We start from the raw sequence: 23,039 nt of genomic DNA, 5'->3' as shown, positions 1-23,039 counted from the left end.
GAGGACTTTCTGCTTTCATTGTAATTTCATCATTCTCACATTTCAACCAGATCATAACTTACATAGCAAATTGGTTGGCGGTCAATTTAGTTGAGACTGAAATACGCAATATACTTCATACAAAGTTGAGTACATATATACTGTTACATACCACAGACATCATAATATTACATACATATACTATATAATATTTATCGTATATAATATATATCGTATATTATTATATTAATCAATTTCTAAGTCAATAAATTAATGTTTAAATACCATTGGTACAGAACAGTCACGTTCGTAATTTACATACCAAAATTCCTACTACAAATATTTTTTGATAACAAAATAAATTTTGTTCCACATTATTATATAGTAGAAAGTACCTACATAATTGGCGATGATATCATCCAGTGGAATTATGTTTTTATAAAAATATCTTTTTCAAACACCCACAGTAGGTATGGAAATGTTCGACAGTAGAAAACTATTAGATACAATCCGTTTGGAACTCGACTCCCACACGGAGATCAAAAATACTTGGAATGGAGTTCAGTTTAATTCTTCAGTGTTTTTGATGGCACTGTAAATGTAAACGGTGAATTCCAATGTACGAGTACTTGCTCATATATTCAGAGTTGTTTTTACTAACACTCCGTGAAATATTATGTAAACATATTTTCTTACCAGTGCGGTGAGAAATAAGCACAAGGCCTGCCTCATATGGTATATGTAGATACGTGTCGGCAAAATCAATTTATTGGGTTGTATTCTCAAATGTAGGTAAATGAAAGTCATTGACATTCATTATTATTGTTAAGACATTCATTATTATACATATTTTTATAGTTGTTAAGAATAATTATTTGTATTAAATTTTATCTCTTTTCAGAGCAAAACAATTGGGTATATTATTTCACATAAGAATATGTTTGTAATATAGAGAACACAATGTTACCTATATTGTACGATATTTTTGGGTTTTCAGAAGTTTTTAAATTTAAGTTCTTTTAGTAATACATATGTAATATACGTAGCAAATCAATATTACTAAAAAGCATATTAAACTGTAACATTAATCTCATGCAAGAATCGAACTTGCGACGCGGTATTCTAGACCGCTACCCCACCGAGGCCGTTATACATGTATAAATGTAATAATAATAAAATATCATATTATAAAGAGGTTACAAACAATTTTATCGTTTTATAATGAATAAACGAAAAAATACTAACCCTATTTTTTAAATTCGCTCGATAAGAGAGAGTGATTTCATGTTAATAAAAAAATAAAGATTCCAACTACAATTTCATCGGTGCTAAGCTAGTAGTAGTAGCCTAGTAGTAAATAAGTGGTTTGTTTAATTGAATAAAATACAACACAAACATCCATACAACTTTACTAACCTAACATAATAATATTAGTGGAACCTCGTTAGATAAGTCTACAGAAGCTACAAATAGATATAAATGAAAGAGCAAAATGAAAAACTTTTCAGCTTGATCGTGCTTTTGTACAATTTTCTGTCATAGTTTCACTCTTCTTTCGTCTTTTCAATAAGCACATTGTTCCTAATAATAATTATGAATTTCATAAAGGATTTCTAAAAACTAATTTTGCTAACACTAACCAATGAAATCTTATTAATAGACCTAGTGATTTGTATCAATTTTGGAGATAAAATTTATCATTCTCATTAAACAATCTGTCATTACGTCAAATTTAAAAAAAATACAATAAATAGAGAACCGTTCCAATCTTTAATCATTAAAGGATTAACAGACTGATACAGTTATATAGTATAATTACATTTTAACTTATGTCTTATAATTTATTTATATATATATATTTATGTATGTCTATTGATACTTATAGTTAATATCATTAGAACAATATTTTAATATCTCCTCTTTTCGTACACGTATGTATGACTATTCTATTTAATACACGATCCTATAGAAATCTCTTTTTAGAGATAAGCTCGCCCTTGTACTTTACATTTATTCTGTATAATTTCTTTTATTATGTGTGTGTGTATACAATAAAGAAAGAAAAATATACAGTTTCATATTTATTATATTAGTTTGGATTAGGACTAGTATAATATAAGAGTTTTTTTTACTGAAGTCAGTTATTTTACTTTTCCAACTGTATATAAAATACGATCGACATTACCTAATAATATTCGCTACATTAAACTTGATACAAATACAAACATCATATCTAGGTATAAAAAATAAAATGGTACCAAACAGATATTAATTTAATCCTGTTTTTATTTTTATAACCATTTATTTTTCTAATCTCGGTGTAACTACTGTATACTAAAAAAAACTATATCACGCATAGTTAGCAACTGGATATCTGTCACTATATATGAGTATTACACTTATTTACATAATATAGTATAAGAAATTAAGGTGACTTAATTCATTCATCAAGTTCATTTACCGTCGACCTTGTACCGTCGGTAATGTGACATGCCGAGTGACCCAGTTAGCAGCACAAAGGGTATGTTATTTTGACTACAGGGTCAAACACGACCTCTTAGTACATCCGGTAACCATTTGATGGTCATAATAAAATAATCTTAACACCTAATAACAAGTTGGTTAATTCTGATGCGATAACTGCGATAGATTCTTCGACTGAGTTACTGGTTTTTTAAATATTACAATCGTAATAAAATTAATACAGTAGATTGATATTTACTCTTTAATTATTCAATCCGACTGTAAAAGGGGTAAGTTCTCAATTTTATGGTATGGCATGTGAATATAAATTGCGTATTTGTTTTCAATCTTATCAATTCTATTTAACTGATTTCGATTATTATTTTTGCAGTTCACAGTCTTATATTGTAATGGTATCATATATTTTTTTCTGGATTGGAAATTATTTTTATGTAATAGTTTATACCTTAAATATTGTTTGTGCATCCATCATTAGCTTTGTTCTATTATTTATTTCTGTTATTGTAAATTAAATTTGTTATTGCTAAATTGAAAGCACTATCTAAAAAAAATAGTAATGTATTTTTAAAATTCTATCATGTCACAAGTTTGTAACAGATATGTATACTTTATCAAGCAACTTTGTCAAAATATAATTGTAAATTTATAGATTTTATTTTTTATATATATATTTATAGATAATATTTTTAATTACATTCTACAAAATTAGAAAAGAGTCAACAAAATGCACTTATAATCAGTGAAGATATGGCATAACATACTGACTATATGAACATAGCATAATATGAAATATATATTAAGTAAAGCAATATATCGACTTCATGCATATCCGCTGCTTCTCCATAACATAAAGTATGGTTCTTAATCACCAGCAGCCATAGAATCTCTGTCCTATGTTATTGTATAGTGAATATGAATTCCTAATATTACAAAGCAAGATTATTGAGTTTAAAAGATTAAAAAAAAAGCATAGCGTTTCAAATTAAATGTTTTATTATATTTTTGTTTCAATAAAATAGTAATTACACGAATATATACACAAAGAGATATGTACAATTTTCGAGGCCACTACTATATGTACACTGGGTCCACGATATTATCACTAGGTCCGCACCGGGCGTGGGGGGCGCCTTCGTCATCGACAACCGCAGCCCACCACCATCATGTCCTGATAATTTTTGAGCACCACTTTGTTCGCTTCTTCATCCAAGTATAGCATGGAAATAGGGGCGAGTTGGGTCGGTACGCAACACGCTTTAGGTACCGCCGCCGGGTTCACCGAATTCACGAGAGTTTGTACTATAGCGTGGTTCGTCCCGTTTAAATGATCAGCGAGCGGGAATGGGCAGTCACCCTGGCAGTAGTACGCATCGTACCCTGGAGGTGCCACGATCCAATCCTTCCACCCCACCTCTTGGAAATCTACGTACAACGGTCGCCGCTGACATATCTCCCGTGCTTCCTTACGGCGATGGTGAGCGCGGTGTCCTTTTCTCTTCGCGGCCCGCTTGTTTCTCATGAGCCGAGTCTCACCAAGCTCTCGAGCGGCTCTCGCTCGACCATCTTCTGTATATAGGAGCAATAGCGGCTGACTAGCGCGCCATTGCTCTTCGTTTTCAGATGCACGTCTCCGCACTCTCACATGTGGCACTCGCGCATCTGTACCGTTTGTGTCTTCTTCCATAACACGCACTAATAGTCCATGATTATGTTCAGGCTCTTTTAGCCACCGTCGCACAGCACCAATCGCGTCCGCGGTGAGGGTGCCCTCGGCGGGCCTGAGTGGTTTAGAGTCTAATAACCTTAATATAGGAGCACTTTGGCCGCGACGTCCGGGCCTTACTATATCGTATAACAAAAGTCGTTGATCGCTGGTCGCGTCGGATGCGCGTTGGAAGGTAACGTCGGCACCGCGTGCGATCTCATCACTGGGGACCGCGCTCACATTGAAGAAAAGTCGAAACCGATGCTCATTGGGAAATCGCACGTCGATTTCGGTGGGAGTGTGATAATATGAGCGGGCAGTGTTGGCAGCGGCGGCTGGAATGGACTGCGTCTCGTAGAGCAGGCGCATGGCGCGGGGCACTGGCGGCATCGTAGTGGTACTACGAAGAGGTCGCCGCTGCAAACCGAGCAGCGCAAGCAGTTGCCGCTCGGCGGCAGCGCGCGTCTCTTCGTCGAGCCTCGAGGCCGCGCACAGCGCCACCAACGCGCACACCACTGCGCACGCGCACGCCCCACGCATAATTCTCCTCGACCCACCTGCAATGATAGAAAATTATATTTATTTGGACTGTTTAATTTTGACTATCTTAACTTTTAAATTACAATAAAAATTTATATCTTGTTATCAAAAATTTTTAGCTATTGCAAAATTCTACTATAAGAGTAAGAAAAAAATTAAGATTAGATTATAACTTAACGTATTAATTCATACAGATTCTTACGATGGTAATGCCAAATGGGGTAGTCAGAGGTATTAACAATTGTCCACATTATACTAACATTTGATATGCTCCCTGTACTAAGAATATTTGAATACACTATAACGTAAGGCGTTACCATATTGATTTTTATCTTAGTTTATTTTGTCATTGCCCTAGGATTAGATATTAAAAATTTACACATAAATCTTTTGGCGTCGGCCTGATTTGTTCATACAGCCTTTAATATTAGTTAATCAGGGTAATGTCGAAGCTTTAGAGAGCTCAGAAATATATTGCTCTGCCTAACTCTTTGTCATCTCTGTCCATTTTTTTGTCCACCTTTTCACGACTAAATGACTAAATGAATCTTAATTCAATTTCATGTGAACATAGCTTGTGGCTAAATTAAAATAGGCTAAAATACGTTTTATGTTAAAAAAGAAGTAGCAGCCTCAGTTTATATTATTTAATATTATAAAAACAAACGAGAATTTGTTTATTTGTCACGCTTTCATCCTTCAGTATACAATAATAATAATAATTTATAAAAGGATAAAAAAATAGTAATAATTGTTATTAAAAAATATATTAATAATTAAAACAATATATTTTTTAGATATATGAGCCATAGCCTACTTTTATCCCGGTTACACGAACGGATTCGGAGGCAGATTCTAGTATAATGGAATTTTATTATTAAATGGTTAATTCAATTTTAATCTCCCATATATATATACTGATATATAGGATATCAGTAGCTAGCAAAAATTCCGAGAGAATCGTTAATTATGTATAAAACATTAAGTAATGCGACAATACTGACATTGTCTGCGACCGGTAGTGTTTTTTTTATCTCGTATCGTATTTCTAATGAACACATCGGCTGCATTGCATTCGGTGTACTAAATACTAAGTTGCGACCGTTACGTTTTTGTAATTAGGAAGTTTTTATGCGGCGTACCGATACTGAGTGCTGTTAATGATTGTCGTACTTAAGTTCGTGTTGTAATTGTTTAATTATTAAAACTAATTATCAATAGATGTAATGTTTAAAATATAGAAATATACGGAAATATAGAAGCGTAGCTAATTAGAGATTTTAAGTAAGTGTTTATAATTAAATTATTCCATTGTATAATTATTTAACATTTTTATTTGATACTGTGTGAAACATATGGAAAATTATGAAAGCAAACTCTGATTTTGATTATGTATAGGCCGAAGTTTGTACGCTATATTTTGTTGCTACATCAAATACCTATAATAATGTTTTATTTTAGATACGTGTTAAAAGTCAAATGTTATCTAAATAAATATTTAATTTATACGAATATTGCAATTTTAAAGAGCGTCTGTATTTTTGTTACATTTTCTTTAAACGGCTGAAAAGATTTTAATAAACATGGTACTACGGAGACTGACGTAATTTATATATTATATTTAAAAAAAGGCGAAGAATACAACTAGATCTAAATACAATAGTTTTTAGAGTTAAAAAACAGCAGATTTACTTTAATAGTTTAAAATTTAAACTATTGTAAAGATGGTGACCGTCGGTCATCAGCGAACGAAAATGGGGGCGGAAAATGAATGAGGGCACTTCAAACTGCGGATAAACATATGTGGCAGGTGCATTAATCAATTGGCTCCTGGCTAATTGAGTAATGCACCTGATCAATCCATTTGAAATTATAGTGATGGAGATAATTATAATAGTTTTACGATTTAATACAAAGTATAGATATATGAGCATGTTGCGGTAAGATTATATTATATTAGAATTATCTGTTTTTGTTAAAGCTCTTGTTAATAGCTTTTTGTTTATGAGATATATTATTGTTCGATTAGTAGTAATATTTATGTTAAGAATAAGTTATATCTATAAATATATATCTAACGTTAAACTGCGTTGTATGATAAAGCACGCTACGTGTAGGTATATAACTTATACAAGACCTGTTGCAGAAATTAACGTTATTTTCAATACAATAAATAAATTCAATACATTAAAAATATTTCAACCACGCATCTATATTAAAATCAATTTTCAACATTCCGTTTCTAATCGGTACAAAATCCTATATTAGTAGATACAAGGATCCATTTATGATATATATAAACGTTATATATGTTAAATAGGAATTCTTTAATTATACAACAAACTGACAAACAGTTAAGTTACATAAACATGCAATGCAAATATAAATTTCTCGATCGAACACTTTCCAAAAGCGTTCAGTAAAAGACATCAACGGGATCCGATGCGAAGTAACGCGTTAATTACACAAAACCTCTCCGTTGATAGCAACCACTCTCTGTTTACAATAAAGCACTCTACATACTCCTCTTACTCTACACCTTATCTGACTTAGACTGGTAATAATTCCTATTTAGGAGTATCGAAACTTAAATAAAATGAAACACTTATCGTGCTAGGAGAATCGAGGAGACACGAGTTTAACAACTAGTCGTAGTAGCGATGGTAAGAACGTCGCCGAATTTATATGTTGTTGTTATGTTTTGATCGTTCTAGCGCGGTCGACCGGATCGCGGCGTACGTATTTCGAAAATAATGCGGTCAAACCGGCCGCGGGCGCACGACCACTCGCCTCTCTCACTCACCCGAAATTTTAACGCTTCCAACGTCGACGGGCACGCAAAATCCGCGATATTCTCGCGAGCGATCCGAGCGCACGGTCAGCGCTTCGGGAACAGATGGAACTGCACTTGTTCACGAACTAACTGATGGCACAAAACAACAGAGTGTGGTAACATGACGAGCGCGGGAGTGGTGTCGCGCGCGGCGTGCGAACTGAACAGGTACGCGCATAGCGTGATGGCGTACTATCGGCGCGCTGCTCGCTAGCGGAATGAGCGCGCTGTGCGTGCCAGACGCGGCGGCGTCGGCGCACACCCCGCCACCCCGCTGCCCCGCACCCCGGACCCCGCACCCCGCACCCCGCCGCCCGACGGCACGCACACACCCGCCACCCCGGCCCTCCAGGCCCCGCCCCTCGCCCCCACCACTCACACCACATTACACCCCACCACCGGCACCCCATCCCCAACTAGCACACTGTATTAGAAAACATTACCACCGTCTGTAATCTAATGGTCAATGTAATACACAATATGTGTAATGTTATCAAAGGTCATACAGTTTCGTAATTGTATCATTTACTGATGTTAGGGTGGGACTATTAGGAATAATTCTATCATAGTAAAGATATTACATAATTCTACAGAGGTCGAAATCAGTGAATATATAATTACAAGATACGTGAAAATAACTGGACATATTGATACGAAAAGCACCGTTTCTCTCAAATATACTACTACTCGTATGTCATATTTCATGAGGATTAGTTGAGCAGTAAATAAACAAACTCACTTTCACATAGTACCTATAACGTTCTGATTTATCGCTGACAGCTCTACGACTGCACCTGGAGCCTGATAAAATCCATGATCAATCACATACCTAATAACATTAATATCTAAATTACTTTATGTTTAAAGGACCTACACAGGGCCCTAAATTCAGAGGTATTAACAGAGCAGAGGAGGAGGAGAGCACCTAAGATCTCTTCATAGATCGCCTCGTGTGTATCCAAATTGTAACCACTATTATTATTATTCCTCCGGCCGCTGAAATGGCCGATTTTTCACAGCTTGTTTGCTAGCTTAATTTTACTTATCAAGCAACCAACTCAATCTTATCTAAACCACGATTTATCAGTTAAACTTTTTACTGCCTGCAGGATTCAGCAAATGGGTACAGCCATTGGCTCTACCTTCAGTCTCTACCTATTTACATATCAAAAGGGAAAAATTGTTAATCGGCGCTTCAATCACCGATGTTCAATCATTAACACACATACTCGTAGATTGTTTTGGTGACTGCTTGATCCAATCTCACGGTGTGAGTGGGGTAGTAAATCACTAGACGATGGCGTTTTATTGACCAAAAACTACAAAGGCTTTATATGTTTCACTGATAAGTAGAGATCGTGTGATATTGTTTAGCACATATATCCAATTCGTAACTGTGAATGTGTAAATCGAGAAAATTCATTCTGTCCATAAAATTGATTAGTCTATAGTTACCATTGGTAAACTGTAATATTGATGATGTACTAAGATATGGTGTTGATATCAACTGCTATCAAACTAAGATTTCAACTTCATGTCACGTCTCTTTGATGTTTTCATTTACCTTTTGACATATGGTTCCGCCTGCGCTGTTACGTTTTTTTATGAAATTAGAATAGCAACAAGCTGAAAGTACGAGTGTATACATGATACAGGATAATACTGAGATACACACAAGGTGCTTTTACTCATTGTCATATCCATAATGAGAACTCCATGCTGATAAGAAACACATCACTTTTACAATTGAGGGCGTAATAGTCTCAGGGTTTGAGTCTGATATTCATACTTTTCAAAAATCCAAAGGCTATAAGACTTACTACTGAGAGAGACCTAAATACAGAGACTAAAAATCTTAATTGCGGATCTTCCAATGAATATCGGATCACCTCTAGAACTAGAACTTGGTATTAACTTACTCTTGAATGGCATAACAAATACCTACGAGAGTAGGTATTTGTCGTCCTACATCCTACTCACAGAGTCGACTTTTTATAAAGTCCACCTTGGTGCTTACTTCTCTAACCTAAATACTTTTGGTACGAAGCTTTATACTTTTTTTGGGATCTTGACGTGCCAATAGATTAATAGTAAACAGAAGATAATATTTTAATAAAATAAAAAACGATAAGAATAATAAAAAATGAGGACATTTTATTTCATAAACACCGAAACACACATATCTACGTTTGTGCTACAGCTGCTACGATTTAAAAATTAATTACCTGGCATAAATATTTAAGGTTTATTTTATGTATATTTGAAATTACAGTCGTCTAGTATGTTGTGAAAACACCTTTAATTTTCAATTAATTTGGTAGTAGGTTACAACTTATAAAAATCTCTGAAATATATTTATATTTTTTTTACTTTGGGACATATTTTCTATTCATATAACTGCAACACTTTTTTTAATTGGATGTGAATCGTCAGAAACCATAATGACGTTGTTTTTTATGTAATGTACTAGTAGTAATTCTAGAATTCTCCATTAATTAAGTGTTAATGACATGATATTTTGACAATAGTCATTTTAAAATAATTAGATTTTAATTAAAAAACATGTTAAGTGATGTAAAAAACACAAGCTGAATATGTTAAAGGCACAGAATACAGATACTATATAGATTAATTATAGCTGCGGAAATAATCGATATTTTATTATTTGTAATTTCCAGAACCGGTTTATATTAGGTAGTGCACTTTATTAATGTTTTTTACATTCATCATTATAATTTCGGAGGCAAAGTTAATTAATAGATCATCAGTTATTACTATATCTGTACCTAAATTGTATTAAATGGTAAGTAGATATACTCGGCAGTGCAGCGGTTTAATCAATTCACCTCACCTGATAGCAGGTTCGATCGCATATTATAAATATTTGTAAGTCATGTTTACTTGTATTTATATAATTATTATTGTGTAGGAAGTTATTTACCTAATAGTATTATAAGTGTAAATAGGTAGGCAAAGAGTTTTAGTACCTAGTCTATCATCCATAACAGGAACTGTGTTTCGTATGGGACTTTAGAGCACTTTGTAATTTATTATTTATTTTAGGACTTCCATACCTATTATATATAGGTACGTAATTTCCAAATGCTTTTTAAGTTTTAGAATTTGGTATATATAATATTTTATATATTATAAAATGTATAATATTAAATACTATTACAAATTTAGATAACAGATCGTATCGTATAGCAAAATCTAGTAGTGTGAAACCTAGACCGCGCAAGAGCTAAGAAAAGATTACAGTATCAAACTGTGACAACATTAAAATTAAATCATATTGACATATATACTTGTTACTGAACTGTAGGTTCGTCGCTTCCCCTCTATTTTCCTCAATACAAAAATATATATGTAGATGATATTTTAAAACTTAGATGTTTAGAATCCGATAGTCTGAGATATGAACACTTCGACTCTCATGAGTTGTTTTAAGTCTTCAGGCTGCTGTAGAATCCTTGTAATATTGTTTTTATTTCCCCAAAACTATTACTTGCGCTTATTCTTACAACAGAGATAAGGAACCAATGCACATCTTGTCGCACATCGCAATACTTCTCTAACAATAACTTTATACATTGGATACTTTTTTTACGTTCGACATGTAAGTAGATGTACACGTAAGTAGCAGCATAACTTTGTTTTTACACCGTTTCATGTCTGTCCACGCACCTGCGTCCGAACTATAACAATATGGAGATATCTAAAATAAATATAAGTGAGATAAATGGATAGATACGCATCGCGAGTGTGCACGATGAGTGTATCGTTGAACAATGATTGAAAGTTTCGATCGGCAGGTGCCAACAGATGGTATTTTGATAAGAACCACGCACGTGCCAGATACAGATGGTGCGGTAAGTGTAAACTATGTCAGATTTCTTTATCAGCTGCTTATTTTTTTTTTAAATCTACCCTTAATGTATATTATTTTCCAATAATTAGCTATTTCATTATCTATTACCAAAAGTTACAATCCCTATTATGATTACGAATGCAAAAACTTTGTTTATTAGCACTTCATAACTGAACGGATTCTAATGAAATTGCGGGAAAGTACAAATAGAGTTACAGCTAATATATATGTAATAAACCTATTACATGTCTGTTATATTGAAAATGAATGTTCCACAGAGCTTCAAATATTGACATAATTGTCATAAACACATGCCGTAAATCTCCGAATAAAATCAAAGAAAACTTCCTCCTTTATATTATGAGTAAAACAAATAACTATATACATATTTATATACAACCATTATAAGAATACAAATATAACAAAACGTGTAAAAAACTAACTTTTCAACATATAATGAAAAGGTAACCATTTTAATAAAAATATAAAGGTAAAATATGTGAAAAGAGGCCGAACAGCACGAGAAGTCCATAAAAATAAATGATGATGTTTGATGATGAAGTTCCATTATCATTTTATATCTATACCTATTCATTTGTTTCTCGTGATACTCCATAACAAAGTATGCACAGTAATAAATATTCAACCAACACGACTTGTACAGTAAGCGGTACGAGAGTACATTTTAACTGGCATTTATAAAAACATTCCGCTCCTAATTATTTTAAGTATGCGATCAAGTGGAAATTACTGAGATTGCTACCGTACACCGGGCTACCGGAGCCGTTACGCGCAAATAACCAACTGCTGTTCTTGTTTTTTTTATTATTTTTTTGGCGCGTGTCTCTCGTGAGCCGTTATTTGCGAGGTATTCTGTTCGTAGCGAAAGTTAGAGGCTATGCGGTATTTTATACCTGTTTTTAGAAGACCTTGAATTAAGGTAACATTGATTAATTGATTTAACTTGAATTATTTTTAGGCCTTAATATATTTTTTTATAATAGCAATATTATTTATTGTTCTCATGGTATTTGTCTACGGCATATTCAGTTTGTGGACTTTATCATTAGTACAAAAATATAAAGGCCAATTAAACAATATTGAATAATAGATGTTATAAAAATCACAATAGCAGTTGAAGATTTGTATGACAGTGGTAACACTTGACTAGTAATATTAAGAATGGTACGGTAAAATCACGATAACAAACTATGTCAGTATCCAACGGAGCCATGCCGTCTGCCACCCACGACCGCCGGCGTCCTGCCACATTGACTCACCAATTCACGTCTCATATACGTAATTAGTCCATTAGCACGCACGCACCGCTCAAATGCTCAATTAGATCAACGACCGTCGGGAATGGCTGGGCAGATTACGTCCCTCCTGTTCGTTTCAATGAAACCCAGGATAATGGTTGCTGTAATTGACAGTTGTAAACCTAGCTGTCTGGTACATCACGCTGGTAGTCTAAATTAGAGATATGCGGCTAATGATGTATCACTTAAGAGATATTAATAAAAAAATGTTGTTATTTTAAGTTTTGGGTCCAAAAACCTCTCGTAAATGTAGATATTTGATTATCTATTATTTAAATCGTTGTAATTCGTAAAGAATCTTCAGACCCTTATAATGATACAAATTTTATAGACGAGTATAATATTACTCGTAATTCTAAAAACGCCGGCTAGTCGTATTACCACGCTTAAAGATAGATGTAACATATCATAACATAGTTCAGCTGTGGATAGGAAATGCTACATCTTCCTGCCAAGTAGGTAATGTAGTAACGTTATTTAATACAAAAACTACATCCCATAATTTCCTTTTATCAAGTTACTTATAAGAGTATCTAATTAGACTCCATGAACACCACTGTCCGTTTTCAATATATTGTATAATAGGATCATACCACAGAAACGTAGCCAGTCAATTTCCTCTATTTCTATCGGCTGTTGTAGGACTCGGCGGTCTAGTGTTTACTTACTTTTGATCATCCTGGAATCAATTTCTCGCATAATACAAACATTTGTATTCTTGACTATATGTTTACATGTGTTTTTTTATCTATAATAGGTACTTATGTATTTGCAAAAAAAATATATTTATTTTGAACAATATGATGCTGTGTGAATTGCTCTGAGTTATTATTATTGCTATTTGTTGTCTTAAGTATATTTAATTAGGATATTTTTATGACATTCATAAATGTGCAGGTTAAATTGACGCTAATTCCAATTCTTTAACATTCCTATTGTGAAACTTCATAATAAGTCCATATTAGTTTCATATTGCTCGAGCACAGAATGAATTAAGTGATAATATAGTTGAATTATTGAGTACAATGTAATGAATATAATCAGTTTGCTATTTATTGTTACAACATTAGGTAACTGTTGTGGATTAAAATACCTATGTGTTGAAAATAAATTCAAGAGTAAAATTATGAGACTTCAAAGACCAAAATTGTAATAGTTTGATTAAGTTAGACAAAGTATTAACCAATTATATAATAATAATTTCATATTCATTAACGGATATTTGAACAAAAATTTTTTCTACTACCACGTAGTCTAGAAATTTTCAGAAAGATGTTTGGTAGATTATGACTTTGAATTAAAGAAGAAATCTGTGGTATTTTATTCACCTGCCTGAGAAAGGTTTGAATATCCCCAGAAACCAGCAGAAGACTGTGTAATGACAGAAATAGGAAGGAGAAAGCGGGACTCACCGACCGGGCTAATTTGATTGTAAATTGAAGACCTTGGGTGCACCCTTCGTCCTTGACTCCGATTCCACACACCACCAGCAGTTTATTTTACACTTGTAATGCACTGGACACGTAAATTCACACAGATTTTCTTGTTAAATCTCAATTAGAATATGAGTAATGTCAACTCAGGTATTAACAGCAGCCATAATGAATTGCACATTTCTTTTTTCCGGGGTTCACACGCTCACGCAGTTAGCACCGGTTGGCGGGAATATTTGAATTTGGAATTAATTGAACGAACGAAATATCTTCTTATTGATCGTTGATTAATACAATGATATGGGGATTGGAAAAGGATGTCAGAACATACCCCCCACTTGGAATTCAAAGGGATTCCACCCAGCAATAATTATTGACTGTGCTTGAAATACCTACACTAGATTTTGTACAATACAAAGAATATATAACAAAAAGTAAGGAAAGTGCTATAACTGGAATAATATATATTTTGTATAATATCTACTAGAATCTTATTAATCTTACTACTAATCCTACTACTATATAGAGTTGGGACTGAGATAACTTACAATGCTAATCTTAAATAGCTAAATTAATAGTATATATCCCCTTTTAACTAACTTACTCTATTGGATAGGTAAGGGACAAACCTTTACTACGGGACGTTTAAGAATATTGCCGCTTGCCGTTTTTACTGAAACCACTCTAATAACATTGTCACGACCCGGGTGAACTTGTACTATTTTAGCTAATTTCCACGACAAGGGTGGCAGGTTAGAATCCATCAAGATAACTGGATCGTTAATTTTAATATTATCTTTAGTTTTTAACCATTTATTTCTCTGTTGAAGAGTGTGAAGGTAATCAATCTGCCAAATCCGCCAAAACATTTGTGTAATTTTCTGTAACATTAGCCAACGAGAACGCAGGTTGGAAGTATTATCCTCTAGAGGAATCTCAGGCAAACTTATGAGAGGACCTCCAACTAAAAAATGGCCTGGTGTCAGTACATCAACCTCATTAGGGTCCGAGGAAAGCGCACAAAGAGGTCTCGAATTTAAAACAGCTTCAATTTTGGTAACTACAGTAAACATTTCCTCCAATGTCAAGACCTGTGCGCCCACTACACGCTTCAAGTGGTATTTTGTGGATTTTATTCCACTTTCGAATATACCCCCGAAGTGAGGTGCGCCGGGGGGATTAAACTCCCAGCGAATACGTCTGACGGCGAGTCCATCAGAAATATCACGACGATTTTCGTAGAACATTTTATACATTTCATTCAAATAACGATTTGAGCCTACGAAATTCGTGCCACAATCAGATATAATTTTATGACAAATGTTGCGTCTTGAAACGAACCGATCAAGGGCAGCAAGAAAGGCCTCTGTACTTAGTTCAGTGACTACTTCCAAATGGACAGCCTTTACGCTTAGACAGATAAACAAACATATCCAAGCTTTATATGTACGGGCATTTCGACGTCTACTTTCTTTTTAGCATAAATGGCCCACCGAAATCTATTCCAGTAGTTTGAAAACATCTACCTGACTGAAGTCTTTCAACGGGTAAGTCACCCATGGAGGGTTGACAAGGAAAAGGTTTAGATTTGAAACAAATTACGCACTTAGATAACCGAGAGCGTATCAATAGTCGCAGTCCAAGTATCCAAAAAGTTCTACAAACTAGTGACTGCAAAGTGCGAGGACCACAGTGCAAGTACTTCAAATGATAGCTGTCCACGACTAGCTGCGATAATATAGATAATTTTGGTAATAAAATCGGGTGCTTTACGGTATGAGGTAAATTTGAATGTCGAATACGACCCCCACTCGTATTATACCAACTTCGTCGAGAAACGGACTTAGTTTTTGAATGGACTTTGTACAGTACAAACCTTCCTGAAGGAGTCTCAACTCTTGGGAAAAGTAATCAATTTGAACATGCTTTACTAAGAGAATCAATGCGTCATTTAGTTCAGACGTCGATAACGGAAATGAATTACGGCGATCCCGACGTAACTTAATATTTTTGATGAATCGCAAACACCAAGCTAGAATTCTTTGTAGCCTTGAAAGAGATGAAACTCTGGAAATTAGATTGGTTAATAAATTATCTGGTGGACCACTCACCAAACAGTCCACAGTGAGAGGTTTTAATTCAGGCAACTCTTGCTCATTTGCGACAATGTTTTGTATAGGCCAATTCATAGGAGTCTGGCGAAGCCAAGATGGGCCAGTCCACCAAAGATGGTGATCAGCTAGAACTGTGCATGTAGTACCACGACTACAACAATCTGCCGGATTATCATGTGTAGAGACATGGAACCATAATTCAGAATTAATTAAATCTGTAATCAGTACTACCCGATTTGCTACAAAAGTTTTAAGTAGATGAGGTGCGGTATGTAACCAGGATAAGACAGTACTACTATCTGTAAATGCCTTAACGGATTTAAATTTTAATTTTGGGTTTAAAAGCTCATACATGTGTTTGAGTACACGGGCCAGCAACACAGCGGCGCACAACTCAAGCCGGTTAGTCGTTAAAGGCTTCAACGGGGCAATCTTAGATTTGCCTATGAGTAAACTAGTTGTAGTGCCTTGTGCAGTCACCGCACACAAATAAACACAACATCCGTACCCCTTAGAACTACCGTCACAGAATCCCACAAGATGTAATTCTGAAGAATCCGGAGGCAGTACCAAACGCGGTAGCTTAATTGATTGTAAATCTGATAAATTAGCAGCAAGAATATGCCATTGCTTGGCAAGACTGTAAGGTATGGGTTCATCCCACATCAACTACATCTCTTGTAGCAACAGCTTGGCGGAAAAAACAACTGGACATATCCAGCCGAGAGGATCAAAGATTCTTGCAATTATGGAGAGAATAGATCTTTTTGTGTACTTTTAAATTCGTTAGAAAAAGAATATGAAAATTGGTCACACAAAGGATCCCACTTAATTCCTAAAATCTTTAATGTGTGTTCACTATTAGGTTCAGTGAACAATTTAGAAGACTGACAATATTCAGACGGAATGTCGGAAAGGATTTCTAAACAGTTGCTGCTCCATTTACGCAATTCGAATTTGCCTAGCTGCAATAAAGTAACTAATTCTTCCTTTAATTGTTTAGCAGCTTCTATGGAGACGGCACCTGATGTTATGTCGTCCATGAAAGTCTCTTCGCGCAACACTTGAGCAGCGAGAGGAAATTGATTACTATAATCATCAGCTATTTTCTTATAGCCAAATACGGAGAACTACTTACTCCATATGTAACCGTATTCAGCTCATATTCTTTAATGGGACCATTAGGTTCATCGCGCCAAAATATATGCTGATACGACCTATCTTCCGGCCGAATCAGTATTTGCCGATACATTTTACATATATCCGCCGTAAAGACAATCGGGTGTAGGCGAAATTTAGTAATCAAATCGATAATATCAATCTGAAGTTTCGGACCTACGTGCACAATGTCATTTAACGACTTATTATTTGTTGTCATACAGCTAGCATCAAATACTACCCGTAGACGAGTAGTTGTGCTATCAGGTTTAACAACACAATGATGAGGAATAATATAATTTCGATCTTCACAAGAAGATTCCCAGGCATCCATATGACCTAATTCTTCATACTGGCGCATGAATTCCACGTAGATTTCAAACCGACGTCGTTAGACATACGTTTCTCTAAGTTTAGAAAACGGTTTAAAGCAAGCTACTGGAATTACCTAATACAGGGAAATTATCTTTTAACATTATGGGTACAACATAACGACCGTCTGAATCGCGGTAAGTGTATTGTTTATACTGTTGTTCACATATGTCATCTTCCGGTACCTTTATACGAGTTAGGTTCTTCACTCCCAAAACCGTTGTACCACGTTATCCAATCGATTAGTTGAAGTTAAAAGAGAAGTCACATATTTAGAAGGTGTCAGTTGTAGTATGACGTAATATATTGATAAGGCACATAAACTCGGGATCCGGAGCAAAGCGACCTCCATCATATATGCGATCGAAACATTCTACTCCAAGCAAAATATCGACTTTACATGGTTTGTCAAAGTCATCGTTAGCTAGATAAAGATGACTAAACTTTTCTCTAACATCTGATGGTAATGGCACAACCGGAATGTTTGATGTAATTTTTTGAATAACTATTAATGGCAATGAAAACACGGTTCATCACAATGCTTAGGCATAATCGAACCATATGTAACACCCTTTATACATTGTACAGAATTCTGACCCAATCCTGTCACCGACATATCACACTTACGCACCGGTAATTCAAGTCGATGAACACAAGAACTGGTAATAAATGAATCCATGCTACCACTATCTATGAGCGCACATGCCTGGTGTAAATTACCATAGGAGTCACGAATGCGTATAATCGAACTAAGATTTTTGTCGATTGATTTCCCGTGTACTTGTTAGCGTAGCATTTATACAATCTCCCTGAAGCGACTCCTTGTTTTGATGATTATCATTCATAGACATACTCGGGGAAGAGGTATCTACTTGTAAGTATGTACTCGTGGTGGGCGCGCACATCGGAGCGTCAGTGTGCAAAAATGTATTATGTCGGGAACCACAAATAAAACAATTTATTTTCGACAAACAATTGCTCGGATTGTGACCCGTTCGTAAACAATTTGAGCATAATTTTATATCGTTAATTAATGACCTAGCATCGACGCTCATTTTTTGAAATTTAAAACACTTATAAATACTATGAGAAGAATCACAACATGGACAATGAAGTTTATTGTTCTGTTGGTTTTGTTTATCATTAGTATTAGTGGATGAAACAAAAGAAGACTTCGACTGTTTATTACGTGGACTGTATACTTCGGATTTATTTCGAATTGATTTTATGTTATAATCATGTGAGGAAGAAGAAGAATTACTAACTTCCAAAATTTTAATATAATTTTGTAGGAAAGTTAATAGACTTTCAAATGTTGGTATTTCTTGTTTGTTTTGTAACTCAAACCGCTGACGAGTGTCGCCATCTAGTACGCGAGCCGCTAAATAAAATAATATAACTTCATCGAGCAACTCGATATTTAACGCTCGGAGTGCGTTTACACTTTCATATAACGTATTTGTCAATACATTTAAACCTGCGATTGACACTTTATGCAAAGGAGATAAACTAAAAATTTTATCGAGATAGGCAGTAGCTAAAACACGCTTGTTGTCATATCTGTCTAATAAAGCTTGAAATACTACCGAATAATTAGAAGCGGTCAGAGGAACACCCTTTGCAATGGTTAAGGCAAACCCAGATAGACACGAAATCAAATAATGGAATTTTTCTATATCTGATAATGAGTTGTTATTATGTATTAAAGGTAAATAACTATCCTTTAATGTTTGAAAATTAATTATATTACTATCAAATATAGGTACATGTAACTTCGGTAAGCGAACTTGATACGGCTTATTTTCTATAGAAGACGAAGGTATAGTCATCAACTGTGGGTCTGACATTTTAGTAGATAAAACTACCTCTGCAATTTCAATAACACTATAATACAACTCGTCAAAAGACTCTAAAAGTTTTGTATCGGGTTCGCTACTCCACCCTGCTTCCAAATGTTTTAAATTAATTGTCTGATTAATTTCATAAAAACTTTCCTTCAGGGATTCTATATTTTTATATCTGGCACGAAAACTAGATAATTTAGACTTATCTTTTTGTACTTCCCTCGATATATCATATAATATTTGTATTGATCGAAATTCATGTTCACGACGTGAAATCAATGTTTTAATTTCTACTTCAAGTCGTTTTTGTACGAGATCAGCTGCTTTGGCCATGTCAATGACCTAAAGATAAAATCAGTTGACAATAGAAATTTATAGGTACTAAGTAATAATAACCTATAACTAATAGAATTAATACTGTACTGATATTAATACGATTATTATGTATTTGTTTCCTATTTCAAGCACAAATCAATAACTTTGCTACAAGCAGGCGAATAGAATACCGATTTATTGCAATGAATTATAGGTACATACGTAATACAGGTAAGTAAATATCGACTGGAATCATTGAAAAGATAAACAAGTTTTGTTTTGTTAATTGTTTATAACTAAATTCGAATAAAGTGTTATGAATTACAGTTATAATATTCTGAATGTAAAATATATAAAACGTACAATTACGGATTCAAAATCCGGCTCGAAGGACCAACTTAGATGGTAGATTATGACTTTGAACAGAACAATGTTTGTTTAACCTTTCTTAAGAAATCTTTCGGCTCTATCGTGGTACATTCCACTGATTTCATCCATTAAAGCTCCGATTGCTAACAGTACATAAATTATGAACTTTGAATACTGTGATGGCATATATGACAGCTATTACTGCCGTATCGCATTGAAGGCCGCACACTCCGATTCCGGAAAATATGGCACGAGCTATCTGCTCTACAGCATATTTATAGATATCGGTTTCCTCGGCAACGGGCGATACCGTGCTGTGTTATGAAAATTATATATATTTTTATACATATAGAATGTAGAATGCAATATCACATTACATCTAATATGTATGAGTAGCAGGTTCAACATTTTTCATAACGCATCTGGATGAGTGGTATTTCGCTATCTTTGGACAATAAAATAGTTTCTTATATAGTCTTCCCATTTCCAAAGGAAGGAGAATCTGAATTCGTTGTACATTTTGGTATGTAATTTTACATTGTTGTTTTTGATAAGCTTTACATCTATATGGTAATCTAAACTATCAATATTTTTTTAAAACGATGAAATGATGTTAAAATTTATCGCAAAATTTTAAACACTATACATACATAGTCATCTCCTACATTGCGTACAATTGAATCGACCTACACAAGATAAGTTTCTTTGCTAGTAAATACTTTGCTAAGAATATTTATATTGCACTTTTATTAATTAATAATTGTCGTTAGAATCACAATCATATACATAGAAACACCGATTTCATAATATATATAAATATGTAAAAATCAAAAGGAGTTCCTGGTAATATCATGTTATCATCTTTGTGCAAACGGGCATATAATTTTATAATTATTTATTTATGTATGGGATAACAACAGCTATAAGCTGTTAGAAACTACATAAGACTGTCAATACCTACTTATACTGAGGTAACATGTAAGTTTACAGTATTGAACTAAAAAACACTCACAAACTCGTACTGTAGCACATAAATTCATTATTAATACAGTAAAGAAAGAAATATTTATTATTTTTTGGCAATTTTCCCATTATATTTTTAATAGAATTAGCTGTGTGAAGTACAGTTAGGAGAAAGAGTATGTAAACAATATAGTACTTTATCACAGTAAATATTATGAAAACTCTGAGCAATTTAATATTTTAGCAATAAACTGTTATTGTAATAAGATACCTAGAAAAGCGTTTACCATTAGTGCGCATGGACTTTACTGGCTTATAATATAAGTTAACAAACTATAAGCATCAGCTTTACTTTATTTGGTTTGTTTAGAAAATAACGAAGGTTTTTTAATTCAAACCAAATTATTTTATAACCAAATTACCTACATCATTCTTGGCAATTACACCAATTAACGCTTCTGAGAATCGTATGGAGCGCGGCCTTCGTCACAGGATAATTGTACGTATATAGCGTTGATTACTATAATACCTACAGTCGACATTAAACTTTATTAGAATCATAAAATCCATAAAGATAGTACTCTGGTAGGCCGCTTAGATTGAATAGAGATAGCTTTTTATAATTGCGGACATAAATCCGTATATTAAGAAGAAGGGGATGTGATTTATTAGTAATAGGACTGAGTGATCTTATTGCAAACAAAGCATGTTAAGTTCAGCTCCATGCGATCCTGGAAACCACAGTTATTAATTTGCATAGAATTCACCACAATATACTACTTCTTGTAAACGAACTTTGACCCATATGCGGAAAACAGAGCCCAATTTACATTACCACGATGGACTATCTGACTAACTTCATACACATCCTATTATGTTTCACTTCAACATATTAGCTCCCAGCTAGCGTGTGCCGTTATAGAGCAAGAGCCCACGACTGCCAGACATACGTCATTTTAGTAAACGTGAAAGTTGTTGTATGTGTGTCCCCAACACAGGTAAGAACGATCCCCAAACATGAAACCTGGATCGTGGTTCCTTTGGCAGGTACCAGGTAACAAAGATGTAAAAAAATTCATATCAAATTCGTTATTTTAAGAAACTCCATATTTTCATATATTGTTCGTAGCATTATTATAACTTGCGCTGCTCATTGCCAGACCCTTAGTGTGGTTCCAACCCCCCGCCGGACCCCCCTAAACTATACTATTTTATAAATAAACTTACGTCATTTTAATAAAGCTGAACTTTATATATATTATTGAGAGAACTATTAAACTGAGTTTCCTAAATTGCCAGACAGTTTTCTTGGTTCGACAACGAGCAGAGCAAGTTATAATACTGTTACGAGCAATATGTGAAAAAATGGAGTATCTTAAAATAACGAATTTGATATGAAATTGTATACACCGTTGTTACCCAATATACGGTTTCAATGAGTCTGGTAGGATAAGGAACCAAGAAAACTGTCTGGCAATTTAGGAAACTCAGTTTAATAGTTCTCTCAATAATATATATAAAGTTCAGCTTTATTAAAATAACGTAAGTTTATTTCTAAAATAGTATAGTTTAGGGGGGTCCGGCGGGGGGTTGGAACCAAACTAAGGGTCTGGCAACGAGCAGCGCAAGTTATAATAATGCTACGAACAATATATGAAAATATGGAGTTTCTTAAAATAACGAATTTGATATGATTTTTTTTTACACCTTTGTTACCTGGTACCTGCCAAAGGAACCATG

At 34.3% G+C, this 23,039-nt stretch overlaps 1 protein-coding gene across 2 annotated transcripts in view; it reads right to left on the bottom strand.

Moving 5' to 3' along the window:
- Window positions 1-3,438: 3,438 nt before the first annotated feature.
- LOC131842075 (protein decapentaplegic) overlaps window positions 3,439-23,039 on the bottom strand; it is a 30,191-nt gene continuing 10,590 nt past the window's right edge. The window contains exons 1-2 of one of the 2 annotated variants that reach the window (XM_059190560.1): window positions 7,512-7,780; window positions 3,439-4,725 (exon numbers count right to left, since the gene is read on the bottom strand). In XM_059190560.1, coding sequence (XP_059046543.1) covers window positions 3,599-4,708 — 1,110 coding nt within the window. In that variant the 5' untranslated portion in view covers window positions 4,709-4,725; window positions 7,512-7,780 and the 3' untranslated portion in view covers window positions 3,439-3,598. Of the gene's footprint in view, window positions 4,726-7,511; window positions 7,781-23,039 lie in introns of those variants that run through there. The other variant, XM_059190561.1, reaches the window with a different exon arrangement.

Source organism: Achroia grisella, unplaced genomic scaffold (assembly GCF_030625045.1).
Source record: "Achroia grisella isolate CSIRO2021 unplaced genomic scaffold, CSIRO_AGI_Agris_v1 utg204, whole genome shotgun sequence".
Classification (NCBI taxonomy): Eukaryota; Metazoa; Arthropoda; class Insecta; order Lepidoptera; family Pyralidae; genus Achroia; species Achroia grisella.
The sequence above is the reverse complement of the archived record's forward strand: the minus strand, read 5'-3'. Positions and strand labels throughout refer to the sequence as shown.